The sequence below is a fragment of the Panulirus ornatus genome, chromosome 2 (genome assembly GCF_036320965.1).
Source record: "Panulirus ornatus isolate Po-2019 chromosome 2, ASM3632096v1, whole genome shotgun sequence".
Classification (NCBI taxonomy): domain Eukaryota; kingdom Metazoa; phylum Arthropoda; class Malacostraca; order Decapoda; family Palinuridae; genus Panulirus; species Panulirus ornatus.
In genome coordinates this window covers 27,383,454-27,404,261 of record NC_092225.1, presented here as the reverse complement: position 1 = coordinate 27,404,261, position 20,808 = coordinate 27,383,454, and the positions used below count along the sequence as shown (strand labels likewise).

The 20,808-nt window shown below is 38.2% G+C and overlaps 1 protein-coding gene across 1 annotated transcript in view; it reads left to right on the top strand.

Annotated features, from left to right (window-relative positions):
- The window catches only part of ATP8A (ATPase phospholipid transporting 8A1), a 100,576-nt gene that overhangs the window by 24,106 nt on the left and 55,662 nt on the right, over window positions 1–20,808 (top strand). The window contains exons 10-18 of the mRNA XM_071667965.1: window positions 1,608–1,762; window positions 2,594–2,802; window positions 5,195–5,326; window positions 5,737–5,874; window positions 6,803–6,955; window positions 8,473–8,670; window positions 10,249–10,407; window positions 10,991–11,176; window positions 13,658–13,780. Coding sequence (XP_071524066.1) covers window positions 1,608–1,762; window positions 2,594–2,802; window positions 5,195–5,326; window positions 5,737–5,874; window positions 6,803–6,955; window positions 8,473–8,670; window positions 10,249–10,407; window positions 10,991–11,176; window positions 13,658–13,780 — 1,453 coding nt within the window. The remainder of the gene's footprint in view (window positions 1–1,607; window positions 1,763–2,593; window positions 2,803–5,194; window positions 5,327–5,736; window positions 5,875–6,802; window positions 6,956–8,472; window positions 8,671–10,248; window positions 10,408–10,990; window positions 11,177–13,657; window positions 13,781–20,808) is intronic.

Here is a 20,808-nt window from a genome sequence, read left to right as displayed (position 1 = left end):
ACCTGTTCCAGTTGGATCTCCCTCAAAGAGGTGGCCACGGCAACAGTCACCATACTAGAGAAATCTAGCTTTGCTTCTTATCCTTTAGTGCCTCACCCTTAACAGGCCACTGGCAGAGGGCAAGTCTTGTGCAGTGTTTGCAGAGGCTCTTACCTAATGTTCCTAATGACTACTTCTATCTAATGCTCCTACCTTCTACTTTTTCCTAATGTTTCCACCTAATGCTCCTGCCTAAATGTTCTTACCTATTAATTCTATTTACTCTCCTACCATTTTGCCATAAGGCAGGGCTAACACATAGTGCTCACTGCAGAAAAATCTAGAATTACAAAGAATGAGCTGCATGAGTTAAGTGTTGTCAAGTGTTACAATAACAAGGAGAGATTGTATGTTTGTGGACTGAATGCCCGTAGTTCACATGTTAGTAAGGTAGAAAGAAAAGACAACTACCAGGGTTAGAGAAGTGGAACTTGACAACCACTAAGCAGATGTCAATCACCCTTCTGATATCCAGGCTGGTAATACTGGTAAAATACCTCCCTGGTTGTTGGCTGCCTACCAGCTACTACCTACTACATGCAGCAGTTAAGCCTAAATACTTTTTAGATTTATTGATTTAGACGATATTTAATGAAAACTTACCAAAATGTGGTGATGGGGCTTGAGAAGCTGTTGGATATGGTCTGTCTCATTTTTTTTATCCTTTTTCTTCATAATTATTGGGGCAAAAAACCCTGTTCACTTGATTTCTAGTTTCCCAGAGGAGTGTACCTGCACTGTAAATTGATAGATAGAATTTAATTATTTATTTTGACATTTTGTATGCAGCATGCAGTTTTCTAGATATCTTTCATTGTAACCATTATTCAGCATGCAGTTTTGTAAATATCTTTCTTCTTGATTATGTCATACCTTTCCCTCTTCTTGTTGAAACTTTTGCATCATATGCACGTTATAAAGTTGATTCCTTTTCCTACTTACATTCTTGCTCTGTAGTGAGTATCTTAGCAGTATTGAACACCAATGATTCTTAGAACTGTTCTCATGCCATCTGTACTAGCTTGCTCTTACTTGAAGCTGTACTTGCAGCTGTGGAGAGCTTCTCCTTTAATTCTGAATAAAAAGATGGAATTATTCATCTTATGTTTATGTACCATCTCCATTCTTTAAAACACCACACTTTCTTTTGTTTTATTTATCCTTTCACTGCATAAACCTTGTCTTTTGATACAGATCTCATTCTTTTATGGTGATTAACTGCTGCTCCATTTAGCTCCCCTTCATTCCCTTCTTTCACCAGAAATATTTTGTTGACTCATATGACAGTGATTATTACTTTTGACATGTTGGATCATGGCTGTACTGTATTAGCAGTTACATTATGTTGTGTGACTTAAACATCTGCATTTATATGAAATTATGTAACTTTGATCAATGGCTGAAATATGTATAGAGCACCCCATGAAGGCAGCATAAATCATAGGTTAATAATTGATTTTATTTTCAGTAATGAAAATGAGTATAATTATTCTTGTAGTGAGAGATGCTGTGATTATACACTTTTTTATATAGATTGCTGAACTTAAGAGCTCCATAATTGTCCACAGTGGACAGGAACTGATTATGATGATGGAGAGTGGAGGCGCAGGAGCGGCTGTAGCACGTCAATTCCTCACCATGCTAGCAGTGTGCCACACTGTCATTCCAGATAGAGATGAAAGCCGGGGGGATGGCAGCATCATATATCATGCAGCTTCACCAGGTAGTGTGTTAGCAATGTATCTATCTATATATCTATATCTCTGACATCTGTTCCCTCCCATTTAGTGGTGGCTTTGGCAAAAGAGTCTTCAGATATCCTGTCCTTACATGCCTCCCTTGCATACACTATTCCTCTCATGTCGCAGGTGGTTTTTATCGCACTAATCCCTTTAATTGTATTATCACACACTCTCCTTATGGACTCCTCATCTTGCAGTCTTTCCACATGCAGAAACCACCTCAAAAATATACTTTCACCCTCTCTGCCACTCCACAGTTCATTCCCTTTGCATTCCCTGCCATGCCACATTCTCATTCCCGGCATTTCTTTCTTCATTCCGTCAGGTTGTACCAAATGCTCCATTCAAATAGCTCATTTCCAGAGCCTGGATTTACTGTGGTGCCCCTTAATTCTTTCTTTGCTTTACTACTTACACCTCAACCCTTCATTATTTTACTAAGGGACCCAGTGACTCTTCTACGCTGTACTGCTCTCCGTTAGTATCTCCTTCTACCTCACCAAACCTGCCCATGATAGCTACTAAATACTTGAATATTGTCACCTCGTCCAGTCTTTCTCCCCCGTGTCTATAACTCTGTCGTTGTTGATTGTACTAGTGAGAATATAGTAGCCACCTTGCTTTTGTTAGTAGTGGTTGTTGTGCCTACCTGAAGGTAATGTTGCAAACTGTCAGTGACCTAGTGGTATTTGTGCCTGTGTGAATTTGTTTCACTTAAGTTAACAGGACTAATTTTTCACTTTTGAGTTTATGAATTCAACACATTTTTAATTTTTTTCAGCCTATTATCAAGTTATTGTGTATTTTGGCAGATGAGAGAGCATTAGTTGAAGGCGCTCGAGAACTTGGCTTTGTGTTTGAAACACGTACTCCAGAATATGCAATTGTTGATGTGTTAGGAACAAAAGAGAAGTTTGAAGTCCTCAATGTGCTGGAGTTTACTTCTGCACGTAAACGGATGAGTGTTATTGTGAAGACTCCGCAGGGCCAAATCAAATTATACTGTAAAGGGGCTGATACGGTAGGTGGTATTTTGTTTTACTTTGTAGTGCAATTTGTTTAAGAGTATTTGGATGAATTGGCTGATGAAAGTTGGAATGACCTGTAATCATTAGGGCTGTATACAAGTGACTAAGGGGCTTGTGTATTTGTGTATTTACATTTTTGTGTATAGAGAGTTCTAGAGATATGTAAGACATATGGGTTAGGATTAGGTTCATGTGCATTTGAATGTCGTCGGAAAAGCTGAGTGCAATCAAATGTTTGTAATTCCTTTTCAAGTTTATTTTCTATTTCTTTTTCATGGTTTATCTCATTACCATGATTCATTAGATTACAGTGAACCCTTTCTATGTCCGACTAATTAAGGGGAAACTTGGTCTGATAAGGCCTTTTTTTCTGATATGTCTTGTTATTTTTTTTATATCAGACAATTGGGTATGTTAGACTTTTAGTCTGGGGAATGTTAAGATAGTCCGAAGTGGCCACATTGGTCGGACACTCAGTAGATGGTGCAGTACGGACCTGTAAATATATGTATATGGACCCAGTATGTAAAGTAATATAACAGTCCAGTACTGTGGTGCTATGAGTTTTATGAAAAGAAACTATTGTCATCACCAGAGCAGTTGGTGGTACATTTGCACTGTGCCAGTACAGGGCTTTAATGCTTGCCAGGCTAAAAGTGTACTTTATAAAGTTGGGGTGGCTACTGGTGGCCTCTAACGGCTTTAAAGTGGCCTTAAAGGCCAGTGTTTGTAGCCTAAAGCCAGATGCAGACTCGGAAGCACCAACAGAAACAGTTCTGATGTGAAAATGGTATGCTCAAACACTTCAGATTATTTATAGAATAGTTGGGTTACCCAGGGCTGTACAGAAAAAATTGCTTTTATAAGAAATGCTGTACATGAAAATGGTCATTATTGGTTTCAAATGGCTTGTTGGAAAATTGAAATGTGTGGTCACTTCTAAGTTGAAGAACAAGTTCAATGGAGCTGTAGTAATTTAGAACCCTGAAAGATGGCCTTTAAGGCAAGGCTGTGGTACCCTTAGATCCTGCCTCTGATCCTTCATTATAGTTTGAGGCTGCTAGGCTACCTAATTTGAATGATTGCAGTGAACTAATTATAATCTGTAAGGCCAGGGTGACCTTTAGTAGTCTCATAATGGCCCTCAGGGCCAAATTGCTGCAGATTCATACCTTGCTCAGATTCTGAAGTACTTACATCCAAAATCTGGGGCTTCTAGGTAATACATGTAACTGTAAAAAGTCTTTACTGTGAAAGCTAGCATTTGTTGGTCTTTAAGGCCAGGCTCTTTTACCCTTAGATGCTGCCTTTGATCATGAGATACATTTATTATGATATGAGGCTGTATTTTGAATGATTGCAGTGAAATAAGTGTAACCTGTAAGGCTAAGGTAGCATTTGGTGACCTAGAAATGGCCTTTTTGGCCAGTGTAATGAGGTTTATGTCCTGGCTCAGTTCCAAAATGCCTATATGCAAAATTTTGGGCCTTTATGTGCTATATGAACATTTAGTATGTCTAAACCTAGAAAGATGGCCTTTTTTGGCCTTTAAGAGCCTTGAAAGATGACATTTATTGGTCTTTAAGGCCAGGCTTTAGTACCCATGGATCCTACCTCGGGTTCTGAGGTGCCATCATTGTCATTTAAGGCTTCTAGGTCACCTATTTTGAATGAGTACAGTGAACTAATATTATGTAATCTATAAAGATGCAGCCTTTAGTAGCTTTCAAAGTACATTTAAAACTGACGAGTGGTAGCCTAAAACCTGGCCCAGATTCTGAAGTACTTATACCTAAAATCTGGGCCTCGAGGTGGTAAAGTTTGACTGTGAAAGGGTTATGCACAGACATCTAGCCTCAGTAGACCCAAAAACACATTAATGTACAGAAGCTTGAAAAAATTTATATATTTTTTTTTTTTTTTAGCTGAAATGGCACAGGGAATTAGAGGCCCTAATTAAGGCCTTCCCATTAACACCACTGGCAGAAGGCAACTCTGGCACAGTGTTTCCAGAAGCTGCTACCTAATGTTCCCTCCAACTTCTTCCACCTAATGTTCCAGCCTACTACATTTATATGAAAATGGCCTTTGTTGGTTTCAAATGGCCTTCTAAGGTCTACTGATGAAAAATATAGAGGTTTGGTAATTTCTCAGTTCATTGAATGCTACGGATTTGTAGTAACTTTAGCCTTTCTTGGCCCTTGGATTCCGCCATTGATCCTGAGGTACCTTCATTATGAGGCTTTTGTCTCCCCATGGCAAGATCCTTATTATATTCTTTATCTGCCAGACATACTCTGGTTATTGTATGTTTAATGAAAATTTTTTTTCACTTTTCATTTAGACTTAGTAGATGTTAGTAAAATTTGCACATATTCATTGCAGGTCATTTGTGAACGCTTAGGTGATAATCAACAGTTCCGTGACTTAACTGTGAGACATTTGGAGGAGTTTGCAGGGGAGGGTCTACGAACACTTTGCTATGCTGTTGCAGATATATCTCCTGAGTTTTATGAGGTATGTTTTCATTGTTAAATCAAAGTGTACTATGATAATCTACAAGTTTTTGGTAGGTTGGTAGGCCTTGGTAATTCATGAAATGATATACATGTAGGAAAATGTAAGGTATGCGCAAAGTGAAGTGAATTGGAATGATGTGGTATTCAGGGGACAACAGGCTGTCAGTGGACTGAACCAGTGCATAGGAAGTGTTTGGGGGAAAGGTCTGTAGGGCCTGGTTGTGGATAAGGGGCTGTGGTTTTGGTGCACTTCCAGGCTTCACAGACCTTTTTATGGTTTACCCCAGCTGCTTTCTCACTTAATTTCAATCATTAATTAAAGTACTGTACAGGAAGATTTTCCATTGTTGTGAGTTGCTTATTTGATAATGAAATTTGACACTTGAAAACTTTTGTGTTACTTTTCAGGAGTGGAAAAATACTTTTTATAAGGCAAGCACAGCACTGCAATTCAGAGAAAGAAAGTTAGAAGATGCAGCCCAGCTCATAGAAAACAATCTAACCTTATTAGGAGCTACTGCAATAGAAGATAAACTTCAAGATGAGGTAAGCATTAGTTTTGGGGTATTAAATGAATTTGGGTAGATATTACTTTCTTCTTTTCTTTCAAACTTGTATGCAGTTTTCAGCTTCAGCAAGGTAGCAATAGGAACAGATGAAGAAAAGGCCCCATTTGCTTAGTATATTACTTTAGAAATTTAAATCAGGTGTAGGGAATAGCGAGAGGGATTATGGGCATAGATATCTATGGTAGGTGAGAAATGTAGGTTTTGAAGGTTAGAAAACCTTTTCTCTCAAGGGTGGTGACCCACAAGTATAATTTCCTATTTTTCTTGTCCTGCCCATCCTTCCCCTCTTTTGAAAATCTTTCTGTGTACCTTTTGTGATCTGTAGGTTTCTTGCTGTATTCTGTTAATTGTGAACTTGAATGGCTGGGAGCAGTTAGTTTGGTAATATCAATCTGATGGCTGTCACTGAGTGGCTGAGAGTGAACCTGTTTAATGAGGATAACAATATGTTTATCTGAGGCTCATCTGATAAGGATGCGCAAATGAGAGCTTCCTTACCAGTTTTATGAGGGTAGAAATAATCCCAACCCTACTGTTCCTCAAGGAATATCTCATTGCTTGTGGGACACTGCTTCAGAGGGAAAAGATTTTAAGTGTTTAAAACCTATGTATCTTAACTGAATTGGTCTGGACCAAAATGCACCATTTTATCCTAACATTAGGAAAGAATTTTCATAGAACTGTGTCTCTTTGCACACCTAGCACAGGTTCAAGTGAACCTAGGTATCTTAGATTTTAGTATTGCCTCCTATCAAAATGGAAAAACCACGTTAGTTAGGATTTACTGTTCTTTGAGTAATTTGGTACTGGAATATTGAGAGTCTATATAGAAGAATAACATAGGTATGAAATAGTTAAAGGAACTGAATTTTGCCATCAACATTGTACTCAGTAACTTAATGCAGGTACCAGAGACCATAGCAGCACTGCTCAAGGCAGGGATCCATGTTTGGGTCCTGACTGGAGACAAACAAGAGACAGCAATAAACATTGGTCATTCATGCCACTTATTGAACCAAGGGATGCCTCTCATCATACTGAACACTGAATCTCTGGATGTAAGTACTCTGTCATGACTGTTTTACATAGATCTGTGCTTTTGATAATTTTGTTGCCTCTCTTACTTGGCTTTTGACTGTTTTATTTTATTATCAAAATGTCTGATAGTATTAGCAGAATTGTATCTTATAGGTAATAACTAGTGATGTCTCATCATACTCAAGACTGATTATCTCAAGGTAAATTATTATAGATTTGTGTAGTACTCAACTCAAAATCTCAATGTGTATTATGATGCCTACCACCTTTAAGTTAGTATGAAATTTCTATGTACATATGTAACGATGCCATTTATCTACCTCTCAATAAAGATATTGTAATGACCCTCTTTGTAGCAGTGGTAACAATACTGCCTCAGAAAATTGAGCTCTCTATCCTTTTTAACTATCCTGTAGGGTTGAGGCTAAGTACACCAGTTAGGAAATATTGCACACAAAAGATGCATGTCATCATGAACATAAGAAACATGCCTACATCCACTTTTGACAGGAGATGCAGGTTTGTAAGGAAGTGTGGATTGCGAGGGAAACATATGACGAGTGTAAGAGGATGGAAGCTATAAATTCTTTCTGGAATGGAAAGTTAGACATTATATTCGTGTGACACAGTGTAAGAGTTAGTGAAAGACCTTAAAATGGAATGAAGTATAGACTGGAATCAGGCTTGCAAGATGATACGGCTGTTAATGTAAGAGAGGCTACAGGAATGTTAATGAAGGATGAGAGATATGTAAAGTTTTTGGTTGATTACAAGTGTGTGAGTTCATGGTAATCAGCTGCAAGATATGAACATGAAAGGTGGCATATCCATCATATAATGATAAAGAAAAGGAGAAAAAGAAATTGAAAGAGCGGTGGAGGATGTAGATCCGGGATAGAATGTTTGTATAATTAATGACTTGAATGAATGGGTGGGGGACAGAGCAATAGGTAGGGCCCTAGAGTGAATTATGATAGTAAAAGAAAATGTATGTGAATTAATATGTATATGAATTAATAATTTGCTGACATTTCTATCTTCAGAGACTTATGAATATTCCAGTTCAAAGTAATAGGAATGTAGTCACAGTACTCATTTAGACTTTTCATGCTTTTATATCCCCAGTGCTTCACATTTCTAATGTACTAGTGCTACTGAGCCAACACAACAAAGCACTGAACCTCTCTTTCTCTGGTCTTATCAATGTTTTTATAAATGTATTTGATGGATTCTTTGAAAGTATAATCCAATTACTTCAAACTTCAGGGATATTAATTGAAATGAATGTTACGAAACCTCATTGAACATATTTGTGGGGATATCTAGGGATAGCTAAGAAGTGGCATTGGAAGTCACTACTTATGTATGCTCTTTTGCTCTTGCCACCCCTTTGAGGCAGTTCATAAAAGGAATGGATGTCAGAGATGTAGATAGATAGCGTAGATAACTAGACTGGGCTATATGATGATGGTCTTAAGTAATATTTGATCACATTTATGATTATGTTTGTTTCACAGTTATCTTTTTTTTCTTCCAGGAAACTAGGGATGCTATTAACCGCCATGTGGTTGAATTTGGTGAGCAGCTAAAAAGAGAAAATGAAGCTGCATTGATTATTGATGGAAAAACACTTATTTATGCCCTCACTCCTGATTTAAGGAAAGATTTCTTAGATTTGTGTATATCTTGCAAGAGTGTGATTTGCTGCAGGGTGTCACCAAGTCAAAAGGCTGAAGTAAGTTTCATTCTTTTATCTATCCTCCTATTTCTAATTACAGGTACTTCTCTTTTTAAATGGGAATATTTTCCTGGAAAGTGGCATTCAAAGCAAAATTGCTTAAATCAAATAATGATTTCAGTGGAAAAAATAGAGATGTGTTGACACACACACACTCACACACACACTCACAAAGAATATTTTATTTATTTATTTATTTTACTTAATCGCCGTCTCCCGGGTTAGCGAGGTAGCACAAGGAAACAGACGAGGAATGGCCCAACCCAAGGCTGCATTTGCTGACATTTATTCTTCAGCTGTCATGTGCAGTGCCCTGAGACAGCTTCCTATTCATGACCAGGCCCCATAGACCTTTCCATTGTTTTCCCCTAGCTGCTTCACATGCCATTATTTTGTCTGTTGAAAGCATGTCGCCTCCAGTATACAGTATCGTTATAATTTACTCTGTCCCATTCATGTATTCACCTTCCAGCATGTTCAGCCCCAATCTTTCAAAGTCTTGTGCACTTCATTCTTCCATTTCCAGTTAGTTCCCCCTCTCCTCCTTGTTCCCTACACTTCTGACACGTATATCATCTTTTTCAACCTGTAGAGAGAGAGAAAAGGGTGAAGAATGCATGGAATGGCATATGTGAGGGAGGCATGTAAGGACAAGGATAAAGGGAGACTTTTGCCATGGCCACCTCTTTATGAGAGTTCTTAGAGGGTTTGGGTGCCAAAGATATAGATAGATAGAAAGTCAACCTCTCACTCATTCTCTCTAGATGTTCAGATTATTTTGGCACATCCTCTTCAGGTCTCTCAATCACACTCCTCATATTACCACACCTCTCTTACCATTTTGTTACTTACTCAGTCAAACATTTTCACATTACATATTGTCCTCAAACATTTCATTTCTAACACATCCACCCTCCTCTACACAACCTCATCTCATCTATTACCCATGCCTAAGGCTTAGATCTGTACATTATCATTGGGATTACACCCCTTCTCTGGCATATGTCTGAGTTCCGTTCTGACTGACTTGTCGGACCTCGAAATGGTTGTAAGTTGGACATGTCAGCTTGGCATGTAGAATTTATCATGATTATCTCATTTTTTATTAACCAGCTTTATTATAAGACTTTGTAGTTTCATTTTACCTTTTATTTAAGATTCTTTAGTTCATATTTTATCATTTTTATTTTTCAATTTATATTTTTTTCTGGTCATATGTACGGATGGTCACAAGTCGCATATGTTATGAATAGAGGATCAGGTGTGCTATACTTTCAAATATTGCCATTTTTACCATCTCAGGTAACATCCTCTTTCTACACGTTCCTCAGTGCTCCCAGAGCAAGTGTAGAGACAATTTTACAATTTTCATTGTATTTTCTACTGCTTTTGGAATGCCAGTTATCACTTCAAAACAACAATCTTTCCCCTGTGATGGACTTTTTGGATTGTGTTCACAGATGAAGGGTTACAGCAAGTAATACTGAACATAATTTTAAACCCATTTAGCAGCTTCACCTAATTGCCAACAAGATGATGGTAAAATGTTACATTGGTAAATTTTGCTGTTTACAGGTTGTGGAATTACTTACTCGTGAAACAGGCTCAGTTACTCTTGCCATTGGGGATGGAGCTAATGATGTAGCAATGATTCAGAAAGCCAATGTTGGTGTTGGAATTGCTGGACTTGAAGGTCTTCAGGCTGCCTGTGCATCAGACTATGCTATTGGTCAGGTAAGACAAGCAGAGGAACTTGTCATATATATGTGTATAGTTTTCTACATGTTTGCCATTTCCCACATTAGCTAGATAGCATTAGGAGCAGATGAAGAAATGGTCTTATTTGCTTATATTCACTCTCCAACTGTCTTGTATAATGCATCAAAATCAGAGCCCCCTATCAATAATCATGCCCAACAGATTTTTTCCATGGTTTCCTTAAACAACTTCATATACCCTGGTTCTGTCCAATGACGGTGCATCATCCCATGTAAAGCACATCATTCAACTTTGCAGTATGCAAGAGTACATTATCCCATGTGAAACACATCATTCAAGTTTGCAGTATGCCTTGCATACATTACGTACTACCTGTCTCTTCTTTCTTCTTATATTGGTTGCATCCTCATATTCAGTCACCCCAGCCTGAGCCTTAGATGAGGATGATCACTTTTTTAGGGCCACTCCTGCTGTTGCCCCTCTTAATCACCACCTACAACTCACAGGAAATACATGGGAAGTATTCTCTTTCCCTTATCCTCATTTGAAACAATTGGGGACCCTGAAATTTACAGTATATATTTCTTCTATTTTGCAGTTTCGTTTCCTGGCCAGACTACTGTTTGTACATGGAGCTTGGAACTATAGCCGTTTATGCAAAGTCATCTTATATAGCTTCTACAAGAACATTTGTCTCTATGTCATAGAGCTGTGGTGGGCAGCCATGTCTGGTTGGTCAGGTCAGGTTTTATTCGAGCGATGGAGTATAGCTATGTATAATGTTGTAAGTATATGTCAAGTTTGACAGTTTTGCATGTCCAGTATATCTCATCTCTCTCAAATTGCTTGATTCAATGGAGTTATCATACCATACCACTGGAGTTTACCAGGTACGGTGAATTTTGCTGTAGCCACCTTCTTATAAGAATTCCCAGGGGAAATGGGCATTACAAATATGGATAGATAGATCATCCCATTCCAGTTCCCTTGTCTGAGAAATTCATATATGTTAGCCATCCCTTTCATCAATATAGGTTAATAAGTAAACTTTTTGTTTTAGCTCAGTTACACTTAAGTCCAGATCTTCTAGCATTCTATATCTCCATTTTCACAATTAGCTTTCTTTTACGAAAGAGAAGAACTAATGATACAGACGTGATTTGGCAGTTGTTCTACCTGTATGAAAGTTAGTAGAAATCTTAAACTGTAACATAGTTAGCATGAAAGTAAAGGGTAGCTTAAACCTCTTTTCATGGTATTGTTTATAATTAGTAATCTAATGATATTCAACTTTTTTATTTGATTTTGTGCAATCTAGAATTTATGTTTGGAATTCATTTAACTTTGCATTGATTGTTTCTTGAACCTTTACTGCTTAATAACTTGTCTCTACATTTATGTCTGAATTATACCTGTAGTGTTAAATGTTTTCATAATTGTAGCATATTGGTGAGCTTTTCTGTGTTTGTTTTGTGTCAAAAGATTGTGTGATTTCTCATGTACTTTTTTAGCATTTTTTCTGCCTTATATTTCCTCTGACACCACCTTTGTCTTGATATTTAACCCTTTGATTAAGTCTTGGGGTCAAGAAAGCAGAAAAAGCTCTTGGGTCCTGGGTTTAGGAAAGTGGACATAGCAGAAACAGAGTTTGGACTTTGGAGTTGAGAAAGAAGACACAGAAAAAAGCCATTTTGTTTGGTTTGAGAGTCAGGAAAGAAGACACAGAAGAATCATCTGGGCTAGGCTCTAAGGTCAGGACAAAATACATATAGTAGAAATATCCAGGTTGGATGTTAGGATCATGAAGAGGACACAAGAAGGAAGGTACATACTTGAATCCTGAATCCAGAAAGAGAACATAAAATTCTTGGATTCTTGAATAAAGGAAAAAAAAAAGTACCATGGGGCTAGATCCTGGAGTCAAGAAAGAGGGTTAGTGCAGGGAAAAAGTAAACATCTGGGTTAGAATCTGAAATCAGGAAAGAGGACATTAAGAAATACTTTGGGTTAGGTCACTGAGTCATGAAAGAGAACATAGAGGACATCGAAAAATTTGCTCAATCCACATAAATGGAATTTACCATCTGTCCATTTAAGAGCCAGAATAGTTTCATTGAGAGAATGGGAAGTAGCTGTGTACTTATGGTTTCCATGGAAACTTGGCATCACCCATGATAACCAGTTTAATGTCTAATGATGTTTAATATTTTGGGATATTTGGAGATTACCAAGGGGATCCCATTATTGGTTTGCCCAGGCAGTTTAAAAACAATCCTGGAGGGAACATTTCATTTTTGACTAAAAGACTGGTTTTGTGGCTCAAACTGGCTTGTATGTCAGAACCATGATGTTAGAAGGGTGCTTCTATGCTAACCTTTCTGGGGAAGCTTTTCATGGAGGAATTTCATTGAGGTCTTAAACTTTACACTTTGTCAACCATATCTTGATCTGTGGGCATAGGATCAACCTAATGGGCACTGGACTTACCTGCTTTGAGGTGGAGGATTGCTAACATACCACATGATAACCTTAAAGTAAGTTTTTGGTCATATCTTTTCTTGTTTATTGTTTAAGCTTTTCTTTAATCCTCAGCCTTAATTATGTTATGCTCTCATAACTTATGGGACAAATTGACCATGGAGAGAAAAGTGAGTTTTAAAGAATGAAGTCTGTTTCCCTCTACGGTGGTGTTTTATGAGCAAATTTTCTAGTTGTTGTGTCTCTCTTACCATCTCCTTCAAAAACCTCTCTTAATTGACTGTCGTCACGAGTTGGATGACATCCTTGTTCTGAAGAATTATAAGGTTGTCATCCTGGTGCAGCCTGGCAGCTGGCAAAACAATGACATTATCACTGGCTGGTGACTGCTGATTGAAGGGGAGCATTCCAGAGCAAACTACAGCTGCTAATGCTGTTTAGATGATAAGTAAAGGGTGAATGGCTTTAACCTCATCAGAAGGTAGGGGGTTGGTGGCTTATAAACTGAGATCATGGAGATTCTCTCATATCTCTCAGAACATTACTTTGAAGAGGAACAACTTTTCATTCTCTAAAACTCCCTTTTTTTAGTGTGCCTTTAACATTCACATCTGTGTTTGCATTTTTATCCTCAACTTACAAGTTCAGTTCTCAGCCAGTAAATGTAACCTCACATGTTGCCTTGATGTACATTTTCAAGCCTCATAGGAGAATATCATAATCAGCGATTACCTTCATTCAGATTGATGTTTAAGAATAATATCTTATGATTCTGTTTTTTCCATAGCTGTTCACAGCTGCCCCCCCACTGGTGATGGGGATATTTGACCGATCGTGTAGTGCAGAGACTAGGATGAAATACCCAGAGCTGTACCGAGAATCACAAAGTGGATCATATTTTAATTGGAAGGTTAGTTATTTACAGATTTTAGAACAGTTTCCAGTAGGCCTTTTAAAGTAAGTGTTGTGACTAACATGTTTTTGATAGCTCTTCATATACCTCCTCATGTTCCAAATATGATTTAGTTATAGGACTTTAGGTGGATGAACAAATAGGAAAAGCTGATCTCAGTGCTTTTCTGTTATTGAGCAAAGTGATTATTGGTAATTTAGTCAAAGTGTGGAAAATGCATGTATAATAAAGTCAGATGGATAGATTAGGTAAAATGGATATCAGAATTAAGAACTTTGGAAAACTTGAGGAAGGGTATAGAAGCTGAACAACTGGAGAGTATCGTAATATATTTTTTTTTTTTTCATACTATTTGCCATTTCCCATGTTAGCGAGGTAGCGTTAAGAACAGAGAACTGGGCCTTAGAGGGAATATCCTCACCTGACCCCCTTCTCTGTTCCTTCTTTTGGAAAATAAAAAAAAACAAGAAAGGGGAGGATTTCCAGCCACCCGCTCCCTCCCCTTTTAGTCGCCTTCTACGACACGCAGGGAATACGTGGGAAGTATTCTTTCTCCCCTATCCCCAGGGATAATCTTGATATATATACATATATATTTTTTTTTTCATACTTGATTGCCTCTTTCTGCCTTAGCAAAGTATTGCCAGGAACAGACGAAGAAAGACCACATCTACTCATGTCCATTCTTGGGCTATCATGTGTAGTACCCTGAAACGACAACTCCCTGTCCACATCCAGGCTGCATACACCTGTTCATGGTTTACCCCAGATGTTTCTCATGCCCTGGTTCAGTCCATTAACAGTACCTCGACCCCAGTATACCACATCGTTCCCATTCACTCTATCCCATATATGCCTTTCACTCTTCTGCATGTTCAGGCCCTGTTTGCTCCAAATCTTTTTAACTCCATCCTTCCATCTCCAATTTGGTTACCCCATTCTCCTTGTTCCCTCCACTTCTGACACTTGCATCCTTTTTGTCAACCTTTCATAACTCATTCTCTATCCTTTTTGTCAACCTTTCCTCACTCATTCTCTATCCTTTTTGTCAACCTTTCATAACTCATTCTCTATCCTTTTTGTCAACCTTTCATAACTCATTCTCTATCCTTTTTGTCAACCTTTCATAACTCATTCTCTATCCTTTTTGTCAACCTTTCATAACTCATTCTCTATCCTTTTTGTCAACCTTTCATAACTCATTCTCTATCCTTTTTGTCAACCTTTCATAACTCATTCTCTATCCTTTTTGTCAACCTTTCATAACTCATTCTCTATCCTTTTTGTCAACCTTTCATAACTCATTCTCTATCCTTTTTGTCAACCTTTCATAACTCATTCTCTATCCTTTTTGTCAACCTTTCATAACTCATTCTCTATCCTTTTTGTCAACCTTTCATAACTCATTCTCTATCCTTTTTGTCAACCTTTCATAACTCATTCTCTATCCTTTTTGTCAACCTTTCATAACTCATTCTCTATCCTTTTTGTCAACCTTTCATAACTCATTCTCTATCCTTTTTGTCAACCTTTCATAACTCATTCTCTATCCTTTTTGTCAACCTTTCATAACTCATTCTCTATCCTTTTTGTCAACCTTTCATAACTCATTCTCTATCCTTTTTGTCAACCTTTCATAACTCATTCTCTATCCTTTTTGTCAACCTTTCATAACTCATTCTCTATCCTTTTTGTCAACCTTTCATAACTCATTCTCTATCCTTTTTGTCAACCTTTCATAACTCATTCTCTATCCTTTTTGTCAACCTTTCATAACTCATTCTCTATCCTTTTTGTCAACCTTTCATAACTCATTCTCTATCCTTTTTGTCAACCTTTCATAACTCATTCTCTATCCTTTTTGTCAACCTTTCATAACTCATTCTCTATCCTTTTTGTCAACCTTTCATAACTCATTCTCTATCCTTTTTGTCAACCTTTCATAACTCATTCTCTATCCTTTTTGTCAACCTTTCATAACTCATTCTCTATCCTTTTTGTCAACCTTTCATAACTCATTCTCTATCCTTTTTGTCAACCTTTCATAACTCATTCTCTATCCTTTTTGTCAACCTTTCATAACTCATTCTCTATCCTTTTTGTCAACCTTTCATAACTCATTCTCTATCCTTTTTGTCAACCTTTCATAACTCATTCTCTATCCTTTTTGTCAACCTTTCATAACTCATTCTCTATCCTTTTTGTCAACCTTTCATAACTCATTCTCTATCCTTTTTGTCAACCTTTCATAACTCATTCTCTATCCTTTTTGTCAACCTTTCATAACTCATTCTCTATCCTTTTTGTCAACCTTTCATAACTCATTCTCTATCCTTTTTGTCAACCTTTCATAACTCATTCTCTATCCTTTTTGTCAACCTTTCATAACTCATTCTCTATCCTTTTTGTCAACCTTTCATAACTCATTCTCTATCCTTTTTGTCAACCTTTCATAACTCATTCTCTATCCTTTTTGTCAACCTTTCATAACTCATTCTCTATCCTTTTTGTCAACCTTTCATAACTCATTCTCTATCCTTTTTGTCAACCTTTCATAACTCATTCTCTATCCTTTTTGTCAACCTTTCATAACTCATTCTCTATCCTTTTTGTCAACCTTTCATAACTCATTCTCTATCCTTTTTGTCAACCTTTCATAACTCATTCTCTATCCTTTTTGTCAACCTTTCATAACTCATTCTCTATCCTTTTTGTCAACCTTTCATAACTCATTCTCTATCCTTTTTGTCAACCTTTCATAACTCATTCTCTATCCTTTTTGTCAACCTTTCATAACTCATTCTCTATCCTTTTTGTCAACCTTTCATAACTCATTCTCTATCCTTTTTGTCAACCTTTCATAACTCATTCTCTATCCTTTTTGTCAACCTTTCATAACTCATTCTCTATCCTTTTTGTCAACCTTTCATAACTCATTCTCTATCCTTTTTGTCAACCATTCCTCACTTAAACTCATTACATGACTAAACCATATCAGCACACCCTCTTCAGCAAGGCCAACCATACTTTTCTTACCATACCTCTCTCTTATCCAGTCATTGCTTACACAGTCAACCCTCTTCACAATATATATTGTCCTGAAACATTTTATTTCCAACACATTCACCCTCTTCTGCACTCTCCTGTCTATTACCCATACTTTGGGTCCATACAACATTGTCAGGACCTTTTCACCTTTAAACATACCCATTTTGCCTATACAGGTAATGATCTCTTTCCAAGCATTCTTCAGTGCTCCCAGAACCTTTACCTCCTCAACTTTCTTGTGGCTCCTTTTTCCATAGTTTCATTTGCTGCCATTTTAACTTCTAGGTGTCTAAAACACTTCACTTCCTCCAAGTTTTCTCCATTCAAACTCAGCCCAACAAACCTGTCTCTTTGCACTGCTAAACTCAATAACCTTGATTTCATTTCCATTTGCGCTCAACTTTTTCTCTCGCACACTTTCCTAATCATAGACATTAACTTCTGTAGTTTCTAACTCATACCTGCTATCAGCACCAAGTCATCAGCAAACAACAATTGACTGACTTCTCAGGTTTTCTCTGCCCCTACAGATTGCATACCTTCCCTTCTTTCCAGGACCCAAAGGAAGTGGATTGCTGTAGATACCTGGGTGTTGATTAGGAAGCATTTGGAACTATGGGGGTTGAAAGAAGTCATAGTGTAGGAATTGGGGGCAAGAGTCCTGAATGCATTAAGGAGTGTATGGAAGGAGAGGGTGCTGTCATTGGGCTGAAACAGGTCATATTAAACGATTGAGGTAAACCATGGTATAGTCTGTGGGGCTTGGCTGTGGATAGTTGACTGTTTATGGTGTATTCTACATTACAGTTAGAGAATGATTGTGTTTAGAAAAGGCCAGAATTTGTTTATTCCTGACATCACCTTGCTGAAACAGTTTCTCACCATTGATGATCCTGAATTCATGTTTAGTGCATCCAGTGTAGATATTTTCAGAGGAAAGAGTGGCATTGTATTTGTGTACAGAAAGAGAATTGTGGAATTTTTGAGATTGATATAGAATTGGTACAGGAAGTAAGTGTTGAAATCAAGAACAGTTTGTTGATGTAGAATTGTTTCATTTGTAGAATGTATTTAGGAAATCAGTATATTTTGTATCATCAATGTATATGAATATTTTTAGTTTTTAAGGAAGACCAGGGAGAAAGTAGAGCAGAGTTTGAGAATATGTGTATGAGGGAGAAGCATGTATGTAGGGATAAAAGATTTGTTATGATGATAATTAGAAATGATTCTCAGTGGGATGCTGTGTTCAGCAGTACTAAATGTTTTTGTATTGACTAGTTAACTGATACTTTGTTCATCTAAACTCTTGGTTATTATGGTCCCTTTTCATTTTATACTTGCTTTAGAAAAAAAAAGTGCTTCAGTGGGGCCTGGATGTGAATAGGGAGCTGTGGTTTCGGTGCATTACACATGACAGCTGGAGACTGAGTGTGAATGAATGGCCTTTTTTGTCTGTTTTCCTCTCACTACCTTGCTGAAGCAGGGGGTAGCAATGCTATTTCCTGTGTGATGGGGTAGCGACAGGAATGGATAAAGGCAAGCAAGTATGGGTATGTACGTGTATATATGTATATATATGTGTATGTATATGTTCCTCTCTTCCTACACGTACACATGCCTTACATCCTCGATAAAAACTTTTCACTGCTTCTAACAACTTGCCTCCCACACCATATATTCTTAATACCTTCCACAGAGCATCTCTATCAACTCTATCATATGCCTTCTCCAGATCCATAAATGCTACATACAAATCCATTTGCTTTTCTAAGTATTTCTCACATACATTCTTCAAAGCAAACACCTGATCCACACATCCTCTACCACTTCTGAAACCGCACTGCTCTTCCCCAATCTGATGCTCTGTACATGCCTTCACCCTCTCAATCAATACCCTCCCATATAATTTACCAGGAATACTCAACAAACTTATACCTCTGTAATTTGAGCACTCACTCTTATCCCCTTTGCCTTTGTACAATGGCACTATGCACGCATTCCGCCAATCCTCAGGCACCTCACCATGAGTCATACATACATTAAATAACCTTACCAACCAGTCAACAATACAGTCACCCCCTTTTTTAATAAATTCCACTGCAATACCATCCAAACCTGCTGCCTTGCCGGCTTTCATCTTCCGCAAAGCTTTTACTACCTCTTCTCTGTTTACCAAATCATTTTCCCTAACCCTCTCACTTTGCAGGGGTGTGTGATGTCTCCATGGTTGTTTAATTTGTTTATGGATGGGGTTGTTAGGGAGGTAAATGCAAGAGTCCTGGAAAGAGGGGCAAGTATGAAGTCTGTTGGGGATGAGAGAGCTTGGGAAGTGAGTCAGTTGTTGTTCGCTGATGATACAGCGCTGGTGGCTGATTCATGTGAGAAACTGCAGAAGCTGGTGACTGAGTTTGGTAAAGTGTGTGGAAGAAGAAAGTTAAGAGTAAATGTGAATAAGAGCAAGGTTATTAGGTACAGTAGGGTTGAGGGTCAAGTCAATTGGGAGGTGAGTTTGAATGGAGAAAAACTGGAGGAAGTGAAGTGTTTTAGATATCTGGGAGTGGATCTGTCAGCGGATGGAACCATGGAAGCGGAAGTGGATCATAGGGTGGGGGAGGGGGCGAAAATTTTGGGAGCCTTGAAAAATGTGTGGAAGTCGAGAACATTATCTCGGAAAGCAAAAATGGGTATGTTTGAAGGAATAGTGGTTCCAACAATGTTGTATGGTTGCGAGGCGTGGGCTATGGATAGAGTTGTGCGCAGGAGGATGGATGTGCTGGAAATGAGATGTTTGAGGACAATGTGTGGTGTGAGGTGGTTTGATCGAGTAAGTAACGTAAGGGTGAGAGAGATGTGTGGAAATAAAAAGAGCGTGGTTGAGAGAGCAGAAGAGGGTGTTTTGAAATGGTTTGGGCACATGGAGAGAATGAGTGAGGAAAGATTGACCAAGAGGATATATGTGTCGGAGGTGTAGGGAACGAGGAGAAGAGGGAGACCAAATTGGAGGTGGAAAGATGGAGTGAAAAAGATTTTGTGTGATCGGGGCCTGAACATGCAGGAGGGTGAAAGGAGGGCAAGGAATAGAGTGAATTGGAGTGATGTGGTATACAGGGGTTGACGTGCTGTCAGTGGAGTGAATCAAGGCATGTGAAGCGTCTGGGGTAAACCATGGAAAGCTGTGTAGGTATGTATATTTGCGTGTGTGGACGTGTGTATGTACATGTGTATGGGGGGGGGGTTGGGCCATTTCTTTCGTCTGTTTCCTTGCGCTACCTCGCAAACGCGGGAGACAGCGACAAAGTATAAAAAAAAAAAAAAAAAAAAAAAAAAAAAAAAAAAAATGTATATGTTGATATGTATATGTATGTATATTTGCATGTATGGGTGTTTATGTATATATATGTGTATATGCGTGGATGGGCCATTCTTCTGTTTCTAGGGGCAACCTTGTTGACATGGGAAACTGCGATTAAGTATAATAAATATGATATAAATATGTATATATTTAGATATCTGGGAGTGGATCTGGCAGCGGATGGAACCATGGAAGCGGAATTGAATCATAGGGTGGGAAAGGGGGCGAAAATTCTGGGAGCCTTGAAGAATGTTTGGAAATCGAGAACATTATCTCGGAAAGCAAAAATGGGTATGTTTGAAGGAATAGTGATTCCAACAATGTTGTATGGCTGCGAGGCGTGGGCTATGGATAGAGTTGTGTGCAGGAGGGTGGATGTGCTGGAAATGAGATGTTTGAGGACAATATGTGGTGTGAGGTGGTTTGATCGAGTAAGTAATGTAAGGGTAAGAGAGATGTGTGGAAATAAAAAGAGTGTGGTTGAGAGAGCAGAAGAGGGTGTTTTGAAATGGTTTGGTCACATGGAAAGAATGAGTGAGGAAAGATTGACCAAGAGGGTATATGTGTCAGAGGTGGAGGGAACGAGGAGAAGTGGGAGACCAAATTGGAGGTGGAAAGATGG